This window comes from Phyllostomus discolor, chromosome 9 (assembly GCF_004126475.2).
Source record: "Phyllostomus discolor isolate MPI-MPIP mPhyDis1 chromosome 9, mPhyDis1.pri.v3, whole genome shotgun sequence".
In the NCBI taxonomy this organism is placed as follows: Eukaryota; Metazoa; Chordata; class Mammalia; order Chiroptera; family Phyllostomidae; genus Phyllostomus; species Phyllostomus discolor.
In genome coordinates, this window is record NC_040911.2 from 39,921,347 (window position 1) to 39,933,680 (window position 12,334).

The window sequence follows — 12,334 nt, forward strand, 5'->3', positions numbered from 1 at the left end:
TTGATATTGTCTGCCAGTGAACATAATGTTGTTACTTTTCTTATTTTTTAAATCCTCACCTAAGGATATGTTTTTATTGATTTGAGAGAGTGACACACACACACACACACACACACACACACATTGATTGCTTGCCTCCCTTATGCACTCCAAATGAGATTGAACCCGCAACCTAGATAAGTGTCCTGCCTAGGGGTCGAACCAACAACCCTTTGGTGTACAGGATGACAATCCAGCTAACTGACCAACTCATCCAGGGCCCCTGTTCTTATTTTTAATTTAGTCCAATTTATTTTAGCTTTCTTTTATGATTAATGCTGTAATTAGTGTGGCCTATTAAATTCTTGATTGAGTCATGAAGGTAATGGTCCCTATTTCTAGAAGTTTTAATCCATTTAGGTTATGGTTATTTTTCCTTTTATTATATTTTCATGCATTTTTGTATGTAAAGCTTCTTTACTGTCATGTAATGCACAGACAAGTTAACTTCCTCCTAGCATATTTTTTAAATAGAATAAATGAGGAACATGAACTATTTTATTTAACATGTCTTACACATGGGGTTATTAGGAGTCTGTAATGAATTCAACTCATATTGTCATTACTTTGTCTTAGTCATTTTAAAGATTTTATTTATTCATTTCTGGAGAGAGGAGAAGGGAGGGAGAAAAATAGGCAGAGAAACATCAATGGGCGATTGATTGCCTCTTGAGCAACCCTGAGACCTGGTCCACAACCCAGGTATGTGCACTGACTGGGAATCGAACCAGTGACCATATGGTTCGAAAGCCGACACTCAGTCCACTTTGTCTTATTTGGGAGTTGGTCTATATAAACTTCATGAAAAATTTAGCTTAATCTAAGTATACTATTTTTGTATGGATTTTTAAAACATATACTATGAGAAAAGGAGGAGACGTTTTTAATACCACTTGAACCTAAACATCTTGCCACTTTTGCTTTCTCTCTCTCCATACAAACATACACACATACTTTGTATTTTTGCCGAGTCATTTGAAAGAAACTGGCAGGTGTTTCTTTCTCATATGTGGACAAATGCCACTATTGTGTGTGCATGTGTGTGTGTGTAAAATTGTTGCATTGCTGTCTAGCAGATAAGCATTTTTAGGTGCCAAAGATTTAATATTCATTTGTTCACTAAAGGACTACTTAAGACACATTAAAATACAGGAAGCCGGCAGTGAAGACTTGGGCAAGTACAAGTTAAACACTAAACTTGAAGAAGTACAAAATTTTTTCTAGTCCTTCATTTCCCTGCCAAGTCCTAGGCCACTTTGTGGTTTTTTTGTTTTGTTTTGGTTGTTTTTTTTAACATTTTATTTATTTTTAGAGAGAGGGAAAGGGAGAGGGAGAGAAACATCGATGTGCAAGGAAAACATCGATCAGTTGTTTCTCACTTGTCCTCAACCAGGGACCTGGCCCACAACCCAAGCATGTGCCCTGACCTATAATTGAACCTGTGACCTTTCAGTTCGCAGGACAACACCCAGCCCCCTGAGCCACAGCAGTCAGGGCCTAGACTACTTTGAATCACAAAGTAAGAAAATAGATTCTGGCTTTTGAACTAGACCATGTAATAATAATCATTTTTGTTAAATTGGATATGTATTTAATTTGTGTGTTTTAAATACTTACACATTAAAAATCTTAAAACCCAAAGCATGTTGTGAGGAGATTACTAAGTATGAATTGATGCTATTACATGGCGTGAGCCTTAGGTGGGTTAAAACTAAACATTGTCAGAATATTTGAATTCCTTAAAACTTAGTTTTCTATAAAAAATGGAGTTTGGCTCCATTAAATTTAAGAGTGATTAAACACTTTTAGAATGTCTGGCACATAAAAAGCACTTAAATACTTGTCTTAATTAACTAAAGTATCTAATTCCTAAAATCATAGAAAGAGCAGTGAATAGACTTAGGTCTGATTTCTGGACCAAGCTCAAGCTCCATCTCTTTGACCATTTGTGAAATAAAGAATATGTACTAGATAATCTCCAATTAGCATTAACATTTTTTATTGTATATTGTAGTTTATTACCAAGAAAACAATTTAAACTGATCAGGAAATTTAAAACTTTTTTTTATATTAATGGTCATGCAGAACAAAAAGATCTGTTTTAATGACTAACTTGAACTTTTTCTCACTTGATAGCACGAATTACATCTTTACAAGAGGAGGTGAAGCATCTCAAACATAATCTTGAAAGAGTAGAAGGAGAAAGAAAAGAGGCTCAGGAAATGCTTAATCATTCAGAAAAGGTAAATGATTTAACATTATGAATTATGAGATAGTATTTACTAGTTACCAAATCTTATAAGGTAGTTTTATAAAATAGCATTCATTCCTAATGTTTATATATTATGTTTTTAAAAATTTTATGGTTGATCAGTTGGTTGTATGGGGCTGGTATATGTGTCCTAATTAGGCCTTTTCATTGTGTCATTTTTGTTTTTACCCTTGAAGGGTATTAGTTGTTTGATATTGTCTGATCACAAATTGCTTAGGTTTGGAAATACATTTTCATCAGAATTTTTTCTTTTTTTTTTGTACATGGGTATGATGAAGGTGCTGAGCCTTATTACTATTCTTATGAAGAAGGAAAACAAAGGATCATGTATACTTTTTTCCATTTTGTTGGTAGGAATTAGCAAAATAGAGAATGCACAAAGTGATTGGCCTTTACATGTAGAATTTTCTTAATCAGAAATATCATTGGTTATCCTCTGCTCCTGCCTTGCTTAAAAAAAAACAGATTAAATAGATAATATGCAGATCTAGCTGTCACTTTTTTGATGCCTTGCTGAAATGTTGCAGGTTTACTAGATCCTCAGATAAATAATGAGAAAATCTATCAGTTATCTTGTCCTTTGTACATGTTTTGTGACAAGCAAAGTAGTTTTTTGATGTCTAAGCCTGGTGTAAATGTAGAAATAGAATGACAGAAGGAAGAGTAGAAGAATCACCCAAATAGAAATGAAATACATTTCGACTTGACCTTTCATCAAAGCAACATAAACCTCTCAGTACAGATACAAATGTATATAGAGATGATTTGCTGTTTAAAAAAGTGGTAGCAAAAATTATTTTATGAATTGAAGAATTGTCCTATTTATTTCTGATCCTAGCAATTAACCCTTCTAATGTAATTGCCACCTCAGTCTTGCCCTACCATCAGCCATAGCTGATGATTCTAATAGGACGGGCTAGTGTTGTGGGCAAAGAAAAGGTGACATGTTGCTTTTAAGTTTGTATGATGTGAAATATATAAGAAAGTTTCAAAATTAACTTAAGTCCTGAATAAAAATATTTCAGAAAGGTGATGTCACATTTCAGGCCAGTTGATTCATATATTATTTCTTGTGGGATATTAAATAATGTAAGATTTAATAATGTGTCTTTTGTATAGTATGTTATATGACTGTCCATCTCATTTTACAGGAAAAGAATAATTTAGAGATAGATTTAAACTATAAGCTTAAATCATTACAACAACGGTTAGAACAAGAGGTAAATGAACATAAAGTAACCAAAGCTCGTTTAACTGACAAACATCAGTCCCTTGAAGAAGCAAAGTCTGTTGCAATGTATGGTAAGTGTCAGTTGTAATATTTTCTACATGATTAGTTTTTAAATAATACAAAAATTTTGATTTTGATCAAAATTTACTTTATAGTAGTACAAATTCTTAAACATTGCAAACAATGATCTAGGAGAAGGACATCATCTACCTTTTTTTGTGGATACCTTTTTATTTTTATTTTTTAAAATTCTTCCTCAAGGATACATTTATTGATTTTAGAGAGGGAAGAAGAGTGGGGGAGAGAGAAACAGAAGCGTCCATGTGAAAAAGACATCAATCTCTACCTCCTGTATGTGCCCCAACTGGGGATTGAACCTGCAACCGAGCCATGTGCCCTGTCCGGGGATAAAACCCACATCCTTTCAATGCAAGGGATGATGCTCCAACCAGCCGAGCCACACCAGCCAGGACAGGATACCTTCCTTTTTTCTTTTTCCTTTTTTTTATTCTATAATAATTACCCCTTTATTAAGAAAAATTTTTAGTTCTTTTTATTATTATTGTTTAGTTGCAGTTGTCCCACCTTTTTCCCCATTGCTCTCCCCGTCCCATCTTCCCCTACTTCCACAGTCAATCCCCCCATTGTCCATGTCTGTGAGTCCTCTGTTCAAGTGCCTTTATTTGCCCCTTCCCCTGCTTTCCCCCATTATCTGCCCCCCACCCCAGTCACTGTCAGTTTGTTCTTTATTTCTATGTCTCTGGTTTTGTTCATTTTTATAAAATAACAATTTTACCTTCTAGTTTCCTCACTCCACCACCCTATACTACCCTCTATTCCCTATAAAAGTCAGTGGAATTACTCTTTTTTCCCAGTTTTTCAGTTAATTTTCTTACCAACCTATTCTGGAACTTACTATCTGCTAATTCATCAGCTTTCCTGTTCTGTACCCTCGTTTTTCTCATTTCTGTGTAATTCCACTGTATTAGCCGTCTAAACACAACCTTAGATCAGATCAGCCAGCCACTTTCTTCATTTTATATAGTTCTTCAGATGGGTGTCAGTCCAATGCATTATCTCCTACTACAGTTGAACTGTCATTTTTTTTAGTATATCACTCATGAGTTTCTTCTCTTATTTCTTTTCGTGAGCTTCCTATGCCATTTCTTTATTACTCCATTTTTAGGTGAACATTTCTTCTATTTCAAAAAGAAATCATGAAAGCATAGGTGTGAATTTCTTAAAATCTAGTTCTCTTAACTTAATCAACCTATCCTACTTCTTTACCCATCTTCAATACCTTCCCTGTCATCTTAGAGGGGGGTGATCCTTTTCCTGTCTTAGCTGATATGTTCTAGCTGTACTCAGGTCCAGTCTCTTATCTTATTTTAACTTATTACAGTAGTCCCCCCACTTCCATCCATTGATTTCACTTCTGTTTCAGTTACCCATGGTCATCTCAGGTCCAAAAATTTTAAGTGGAAGATTCTAGGAATAAACAGTTCATAAGTTTTCAATTTTGTGTTGTTCTGAGTATTACAATGAAATCGCACAATGTCCTGCTCCATTCCTCAGGGATGTGAGCCATTCTTTTTTGCCCCCCCCCCCACGGTGTATCGACTCTATATGTTCCACCTGTTAGTCTTGGTTATAAGACCCACTGTTGCAGTATTTCAGTGCTTATGTTTAAGTAACCCTTATTTTACTTAATAATGACCTCAAAGGACAAGAGTAGTGACCCTGGCAATTCAGATGTGCCAAAGAGAAGCCATAAAGTGCTTGTTACATACTGTCAGAAGGTTAGTAATAGCCTAAATGCTACATCACAATACTTAACGGCATTCACCTCACTTCATTGCATAGGGATTTTATCATTTCACATCATCACAAGAAGGGTGAATATAGTACAATAAGATATTTTCAAAGAAACAGAGATCACATCCATCTAACTTTTTTTGTAGTATATTGTTACAATTGTTCTATATTATTTTTAGATAGTGTTAATCTCTTACTATGCCTAATTTATGAATTAAACTTTATTATAGGATATGTATAATTTAATGTTTTTAAAAGGCCACTCCTACTGCATCCACCTCACTGCTGTGTGGTGAATGCTTTTGAGAGAGGTAACAAAGGAAGATCAACTAGAAGGCTAGTTGATGTCAGGGGTGTCAAACTCATTTTCACCAGGGGCCACATCAGATTCGTGGTTGCCGTCAAAGGACTGAATGTAATTTTAGGACTGCATAAATATAATTACTCCTTAACAGTTAAGTGAGAGCTCAGCGCTGCTGCCAGGTAGAAATAAGGTGCCAGGCCAAATAAAACAAAGTGGAGGGCCGGATTTGGCCCGCGGGCCTTGTGCTTGCCACCTGTGCTCTAGGGTATAGTCACTGGTGGTAGTAAAACTAAAAAGAATTAGAGATACAGAGGACAAGAGTTGGTGACAAATTGAATGGAAAGAGGAAAAGGAGGAATCAAGAAAGACTCAGACTTTTAATTTCAATAGCTAGATGTATGTTAATATATTCTGACATTGAGATGATGGGTAGGAGTGGTTTGGGAAGGGAGGGAGATGATGGAATCTTTTTAGATATGTTAACTTTCAAAAGCATGTTTGACATGTAGGTGGTGATGTCAAATAGTCAATTGTATGTAATAAGTGTGAAGCCTAGGGTAGAGTATCAATTCAGGGGTCATACACATGTGGCCATATGAAGACCATGATGAAATCAGTGAAGGGAAGAATAAGGTCAGAAGAGAAGAATCATAATGGAACCTTAAGGCAGTCTAACATTTGGAGGTCAGGTAGAAGAGGAGAAACCAACAAAAGAAAGAGCAGCCAAACAGAAACAAAAACCAAGAGAATATGATATCAGAAGCTTGAAAAGTAAAGCATTGGAATAATGAGGAAGTGGTTCAGTATATTGAATTCTGTTAAGGTCAGCAAAGATGGAGACAGATATTGTGTATATTCTGAATTTTTTGCAAGATAGATGTCATTGGTTAACATACAAGTAGGAGTTTAAGTGGAATGGTGGAGATAGAAGCCAAATTGTAAGGAGATAAATGTGTAGCAGGTGAAGCACTGGAGACAGTTAGTGTAGATAACTTTCTGAAGTTTGACAATGAACAGAGATGGGTGGTAGCTGAAGAGGGATATGAGATTAGTAGAGGATATTTAAGGAGATAATAGATTATTAGCTTCATGTAAATGATTCAGTTGGGAGGAGGAAATTCTTGAGAAAGGAAAGAGATGAAATACTTGAAGGAACAAAGTCTGGAACAGAAGCAGATGGATTTATGTTTGATTAGAGAGATGGGAATAGAAGTAATGATTTTTGTTTAAGTATATTTTATTGATTATGCTATTACAGTTGTCCCATTTTTTTCTCCCCTTTATTCCCTTGTGCTCTGCACCCCCTCTCACCAGCATTCCCCCTATTTTCTATCTACCATTTATGCTACTTATTCCCTGTACCTTTTCCCCCATTCCCCTCCCCTCCGTCCCCAATGATCACCCTCCATGTGATCTCCATTTCTGTGAATCTGTACCTGTTCTAGTTGTTTGCTTAGATTGTTTGTTTTTTAGGTTCAGTTGTTGACAGTTTTGTATTTGTTTTCATTTTACTTTTCATAGTTTTGATCTTCTGTTTCTTAGATAAGTCCCTTTAGCATTTCAGATAATAAGGGCTTGGTGATGATGAATTCTAACTTGACCTTATCTGGGAAGGACTTTATCTGCCCTTCCATTCTAAATGATAGCTTTGCTGGATAGAGAAATCTTAGATATAGGTCCTTGCCTTTCATGACTTGGAATACTTCTTTCCAGCCCTTTCTCACCTGCAAGGTTTCTTTTGAGAAATCAGCTATAGTTGTATAGGAATTCCTTTGTAGGTAACTGTCTCCTTTTCTCTTGCTGCTTTTAAGATTCTCTCCTTGTCTTTAACCTTGGCTAATGTAATTATGATGTGCCTTGGTGTGTGCTTCCTTGGATACAGCTTCTTTGGTGCTCTCTGAGCTTCCTAGACTTCCTGGAAGTCTGTTTCCTTTGCCAGATTGGGGAAGTTCTCCTTCATTATTTTTTCAATTTCTTGATCTTCCTCCTCTCCTTCTGGCACCCCTATGATTCAGGTGTTGGAATGTTTAAAATTGTCCCTGAGGTTCCTAAGCCTCTTCTCATTTTTTTGAATTCTTGTTTCTTCATTCTGTTCTGGTTGAATATTTCTTTCATTCCTATGCTCCAAACTGTTGGTTTCAGTTCCAGTTTCCTTCTCTTCACTTGGTTTCTTCTATATTTTTCTTTATTTCACTTTGGGTAGCCTTCACTTCTTCCTCTATTTTGCAACCATACTTAACCATTTATGTGATCATCCTGATTACCAGTGTAATGAACTCCACATTTGATAGGCCGGCTATCTCTTCATCGCTTAGTTCTATTTTGGGAGTTTGATCTGTTCTTTCATTTTGGCCACATTACTTTGTCTTAGTGCACCTGTTATGTTGTAAGAGGTGGAGCCATAGGTATTAGCCAGGGCAAGGCAGCCCACATTGTGGCACTATCTGTGGGGTAGGGGTCAGAGAGGGAAAAATGCTGCTTGCTCAGCTCTTGGCTGGCTTTCAGTCACTTCCCCAGTTACCCACAAGCAGATTATGCTCTTTCAGGTACTGATTCCCAGGTGGGTGGTTTTGTGTATGTTCTAGGACCCTGTGGGTCTCTCCAGCAAATTCTCCTGTGATGCTGGGAGTTTCTCCTGCCGCCACAACTGCCACTAGTTTTTACAGCCAGAGGTTTTGAGGCCTGCTTTTTCCATGCTGTAACCTTGGGTTGCATGGTCTGTCTTGCTCCCCAGTTGTTCCTCCCAGTTTATTCGCAAGCAAATGTGGGGCAGCCCATTCTGCCAGCCACCAACTTGCCACATGTTTCTCTGCCCCCAGTGCCTGTCTCTGCGCCTCCTACCAGTCTGAGTGAAAGTTTCTTCTTTAACTCCTCAGTTTTCAGACTCCCATACAGTTTGATTTTCTAGCAGTCCTGGTTACTTTTTGTTTTTAAATTTGTTGTTGTCCTTGTTTTTGTTGTGCAAGGAGGCAAAGTGTATCTACCTGTGCCTCTTTCTTGACTAGAAATAATTGATGATTGTATTGGTGCAGCTAAGTTTGTAGGTTTGGGGAAAAAGATGAGGAACTTTCTTTCTAATGTTTTCTTTTTGTCATCCAGTTGACAGTCTCTGAGAGTGGGAAAGCAGACTTAATAAGTTTGCATGTTGTTGGTGTAATTTACTGATTGCAAGGTCATGCAAAAGTTATTAACCTCTCAAAATCTTTGTTACCATATCTCAGAAAAGGAACCTCAGTGTAGACTAATAATTTCTGGTAAAAATTAAAATAGATGTTATACAGTACCACCATGGAATCTTGTTTATCTGAGTTGCATAAAGTAGAATTCCTAACTTCAGTCTCCCGAAACTTTTCTGGAACAGTGCAAGGTATAGATTAATAACCATAACCTATTTTTCAGCTTTATCTGAGCTACATCCATCTTTCTCTTTAGTTATTCTCCCTGTCTTTTTTTCTAGCTATACTTTTTCACCTTGTGGTTTGATAATGGCACTGATAATCTCTCAAATCATTGCACAAAGGATTTAGAAGATTTTATTTATTATATTTTATAACTTTCTTTCTTTAGAGATCTCACTATATAAATTATTCAAATAACATTAAGACTTCTATAATGAATTGCTTTATTAGAGTCCCAGGATGAATACAAGGATATTTGGTACCAGCTTGTCTTACACACCCCGTGAAAGTGGGAAGTAATAAAGTAGTCCTGGCCAGGTATTCATTTGATTCAAGCATTGTCCTACTACACCAAGGATGCTGGCTTGATCCCTGGTCAGGACACATACAAGAATCCACCAGTGAATAAATACAGAAATAAGTAGAACAACAGATTGATCCCTCCCTCTTCCCCTCTCTAACTCTCCCAGTCTGCCTCTCTCCCTCTCTTACTCTCTCCTCTTCTTTTCCCTCTCCCTTCCTCTCTCTCTAAAGTCAACAAATAAAAATTAAGAGGAAAAAAGAAAGAAAAATAATGAAGTAATCTCTTTGTTTAAATGTATTTTTGCAACTTTTTTTTTCAGAGATGGAAAAAAAGCTAAAGGAAGAGAGAGAAGCTCGAGAGAAGGCTGAAAATAGGGTTGTTCAGATTGAGAAACAGTGTTCCATGCTAGATGTTGATCTGAAACAGTCTCAGCAGAAGCTGGAGCATTTGACTGAGAGTAAAGAGAGAATGGAGGATGAAGTAAGAAAAAGTACTGATTTTGTTCATCTATAAAAGAGAAACAGTCACATGTTATATCTGAAAACTATTATCTATAGTTTAAACAACATGGTGGAAATTGGAATGAAATAACACATATATACACACATAGATAGATAGATAGATAGATAGATAGCTCTGTGTATATATAGAGCTGTGTTCTATATATATAGAGCTGCTCTGTGGTCACCACTATATCTCTCTCTCAGAACTTTTATCTTCAAAGAGTTATTAAACATTTACACTATAGGATCTGTACTATTTTGCACTGTGACAGTACAACTGTGTAGAAGTGTCATAGCACCTCCCCTGAAGAAACTGACCATCTACTTTAAAATAAACAAACAAACAAACAAACAAACAAAAAAGCCTGTCTTTATTGTAAAGTATTCTATAATCCCAAAGAGAAGCATTGCTGTTGGATTTCCCAAAAAAAGTGTTAAACTGCAGCTTTGACTGGCTTAGATTGATAGAAATCACTGGGTACACATTTACAAAGCAATAAATAAAAAGACAAAATGACATTATATCCTGTGTGTGTTTTAGAAATTACTTATAAGGTGAAAATAATTAGTCCGCATATGTAAATTAGAGGAGAGAAAGAGAAGACCAAAATAATCAGGAGACTTCACAAAGGAGGGATGAAACATTACCATTATTTTAAAGGTTAAGAAAGAACTCAAAAATGAATAGTTTGAGAGTCAGAAGTCTGAGTTGCTGGAGAGAATATTATCAGTGAAGATAACAGCAAAAGAGTGATTACTAAGTGCTTAAAAGAAAGGTAAGTGAGGAACAAAAGGGACTCCATCTGACCAGAGAATAAGAGACATGTTGATTAGTGAAGAGAGAAACTTGGGAACCAAAGTATTAATAGTCTTTTAAACTTAAAATGGAAGATAGAAGTGAAAAGATTCCTTTAGGGAAACTCATCTGGTAGTAGTATATATAATAACTGAGAAAGAAGAGAAATTAGAGATACCTATTAGAGTCAGCATGCAGGAAGAATGTATATTAAAAATTTGAAAGATAATATTTAGTCACTTAAAATATTTTTGTCCATCTGTTATCCACCTGCTTCTGTGCTGAATAATACTGGAATGGTCTTGACTTTTGTGGAACTTAACAGTCCAGAGGGAAAGATAGGCATGACATATATTTAAAAGAAGAGTTGGCGAGTACTGGAGGGGTATAATGTCTCATCACATCTAGGAGTTAAGGAAGGCCTCAAAAACTTTGGAGGGTTATAAACTAACACAAACACTTATAAATGAACCAGTAAATTTAAGTGCCCCTTAGGAAGTTGCCCCTCAAAGTGGCTTTTATACTCAATCTTCTATTCCAGAATTTCCATACAGGTTAGAGTAGAAAGAAACCAAATTTTCCCCACTGCACCAAGGTCTTATATCTGAAATTTGGGGGTTAATTTGACTTAATTAAATCCTAAAGTAATAAACACAGAATAATAGACACTTTAGAATACTGATATTCTCTACTATTTGTATAAGGTATGACAATGTACTTGTGATTTAATTGTATTCTTTAAATAATATCTAATAAATTTAAAGACATTTAAGATCACAGTCATTTTTCTCATTCATAGGTTAAGACTCTCACCTTGCAGTTGGAGCAGGAATCAAATAAGCGACTATTGTTACAAAATGAATTGAAGACTCAAGCATTTGAGGCAGATAATTTAAAAGGTCTAGAAAAGCAGATGAAACAGGAAATAAATACTTTATTGGAAGCAAAACGATTATTAGAATTTGAGTTAGCTCAGCTTACAAAGTAAGTCTCAAAAATAATATTTTTTATTTCTTTTTGTACTCAGTTCAGCATTGCCTGTGTGTTTGATATTTTATGTGTTCATAGATGCATACTTAGGATTTGTTGAAAGGAAGACTTAAACATTTAGAAATAAAATAATTTACTTACAAAGAAAGTTTACAAGAGAGTTCAGGCTTTAGAAGGACAAGCTTACTAAATAAAAAATACAGGTATTTAAAGGAAGAAAAGAGGATATTATCAGGGCTGCTTGTTTACATTAAATCTGTTTAGGGTGGGAAAAACAATATTCTCATGATTTTTATGTCCACAAAATTCATCTTTTTTCACATTTGAGTTACAAAAATCAGGGATAAACTTTTTCTTAAGGATTCCATACCTTATAGGAAATGTTCAAGGTTTACTTTAGAAACTAGACATGATGTGAATTAGAGAATTAGACATGATGACCCTATATTTGTTTGTTTTGCTTTGTTCTTTTGGTTCATGTCAGAATGCAAAGTGCCTTTTTTCTCCTTTTATTCTGAGATCTGATGTGCCTGCTTACTTGAAATGGAGGCAAAGCAAGGTGTCAGTAATTGCTTTCAGAACTTGTATAAGGACATGCTCCAAAAATTTAGTATTATGAATGGATATATCCTATACCAAGTCATGTGTGTTTATTTACTCCAGATTTATGTTACAGTATCAA

The 12,334-nt window shown here is 35.6% G+C and overlaps 1 protein-coding gene across 2 annotated transcripts in view; it reads left to right on the forward strand.

Annotated features, from left to right (window-relative positions):
* The window catches only part of ROCK1 (Rho associated coiled-coil containing protein kinase 1), a 158,547-nt gene that overhangs the window by 111,335 nt on the left and 34,878 nt on the right, over positions 1 to 12,334 (forward strand). For both annotated transcript variants that reach the window (XM_028524517.2, XM_036009232.1), the window contains exons 17-20: positions 2,176 to 2,282; positions 3,463 to 3,613; positions 9,683 to 9,843; positions 11,462 to 11,646. In XM_028524517.2, coding sequence (XP_028380318.1) covers positions 2,176 to 2,282; positions 3,463 to 3,613; positions 9,683 to 9,843; positions 11,462 to 11,646 — 604 coding nt within the window. The remainder of the gene's footprint in view (positions 1 to 2,175; positions 2,283 to 3,462; positions 3,614 to 9,682; positions 9,844 to 11,461; positions 11,647 to 12,334) is intronic.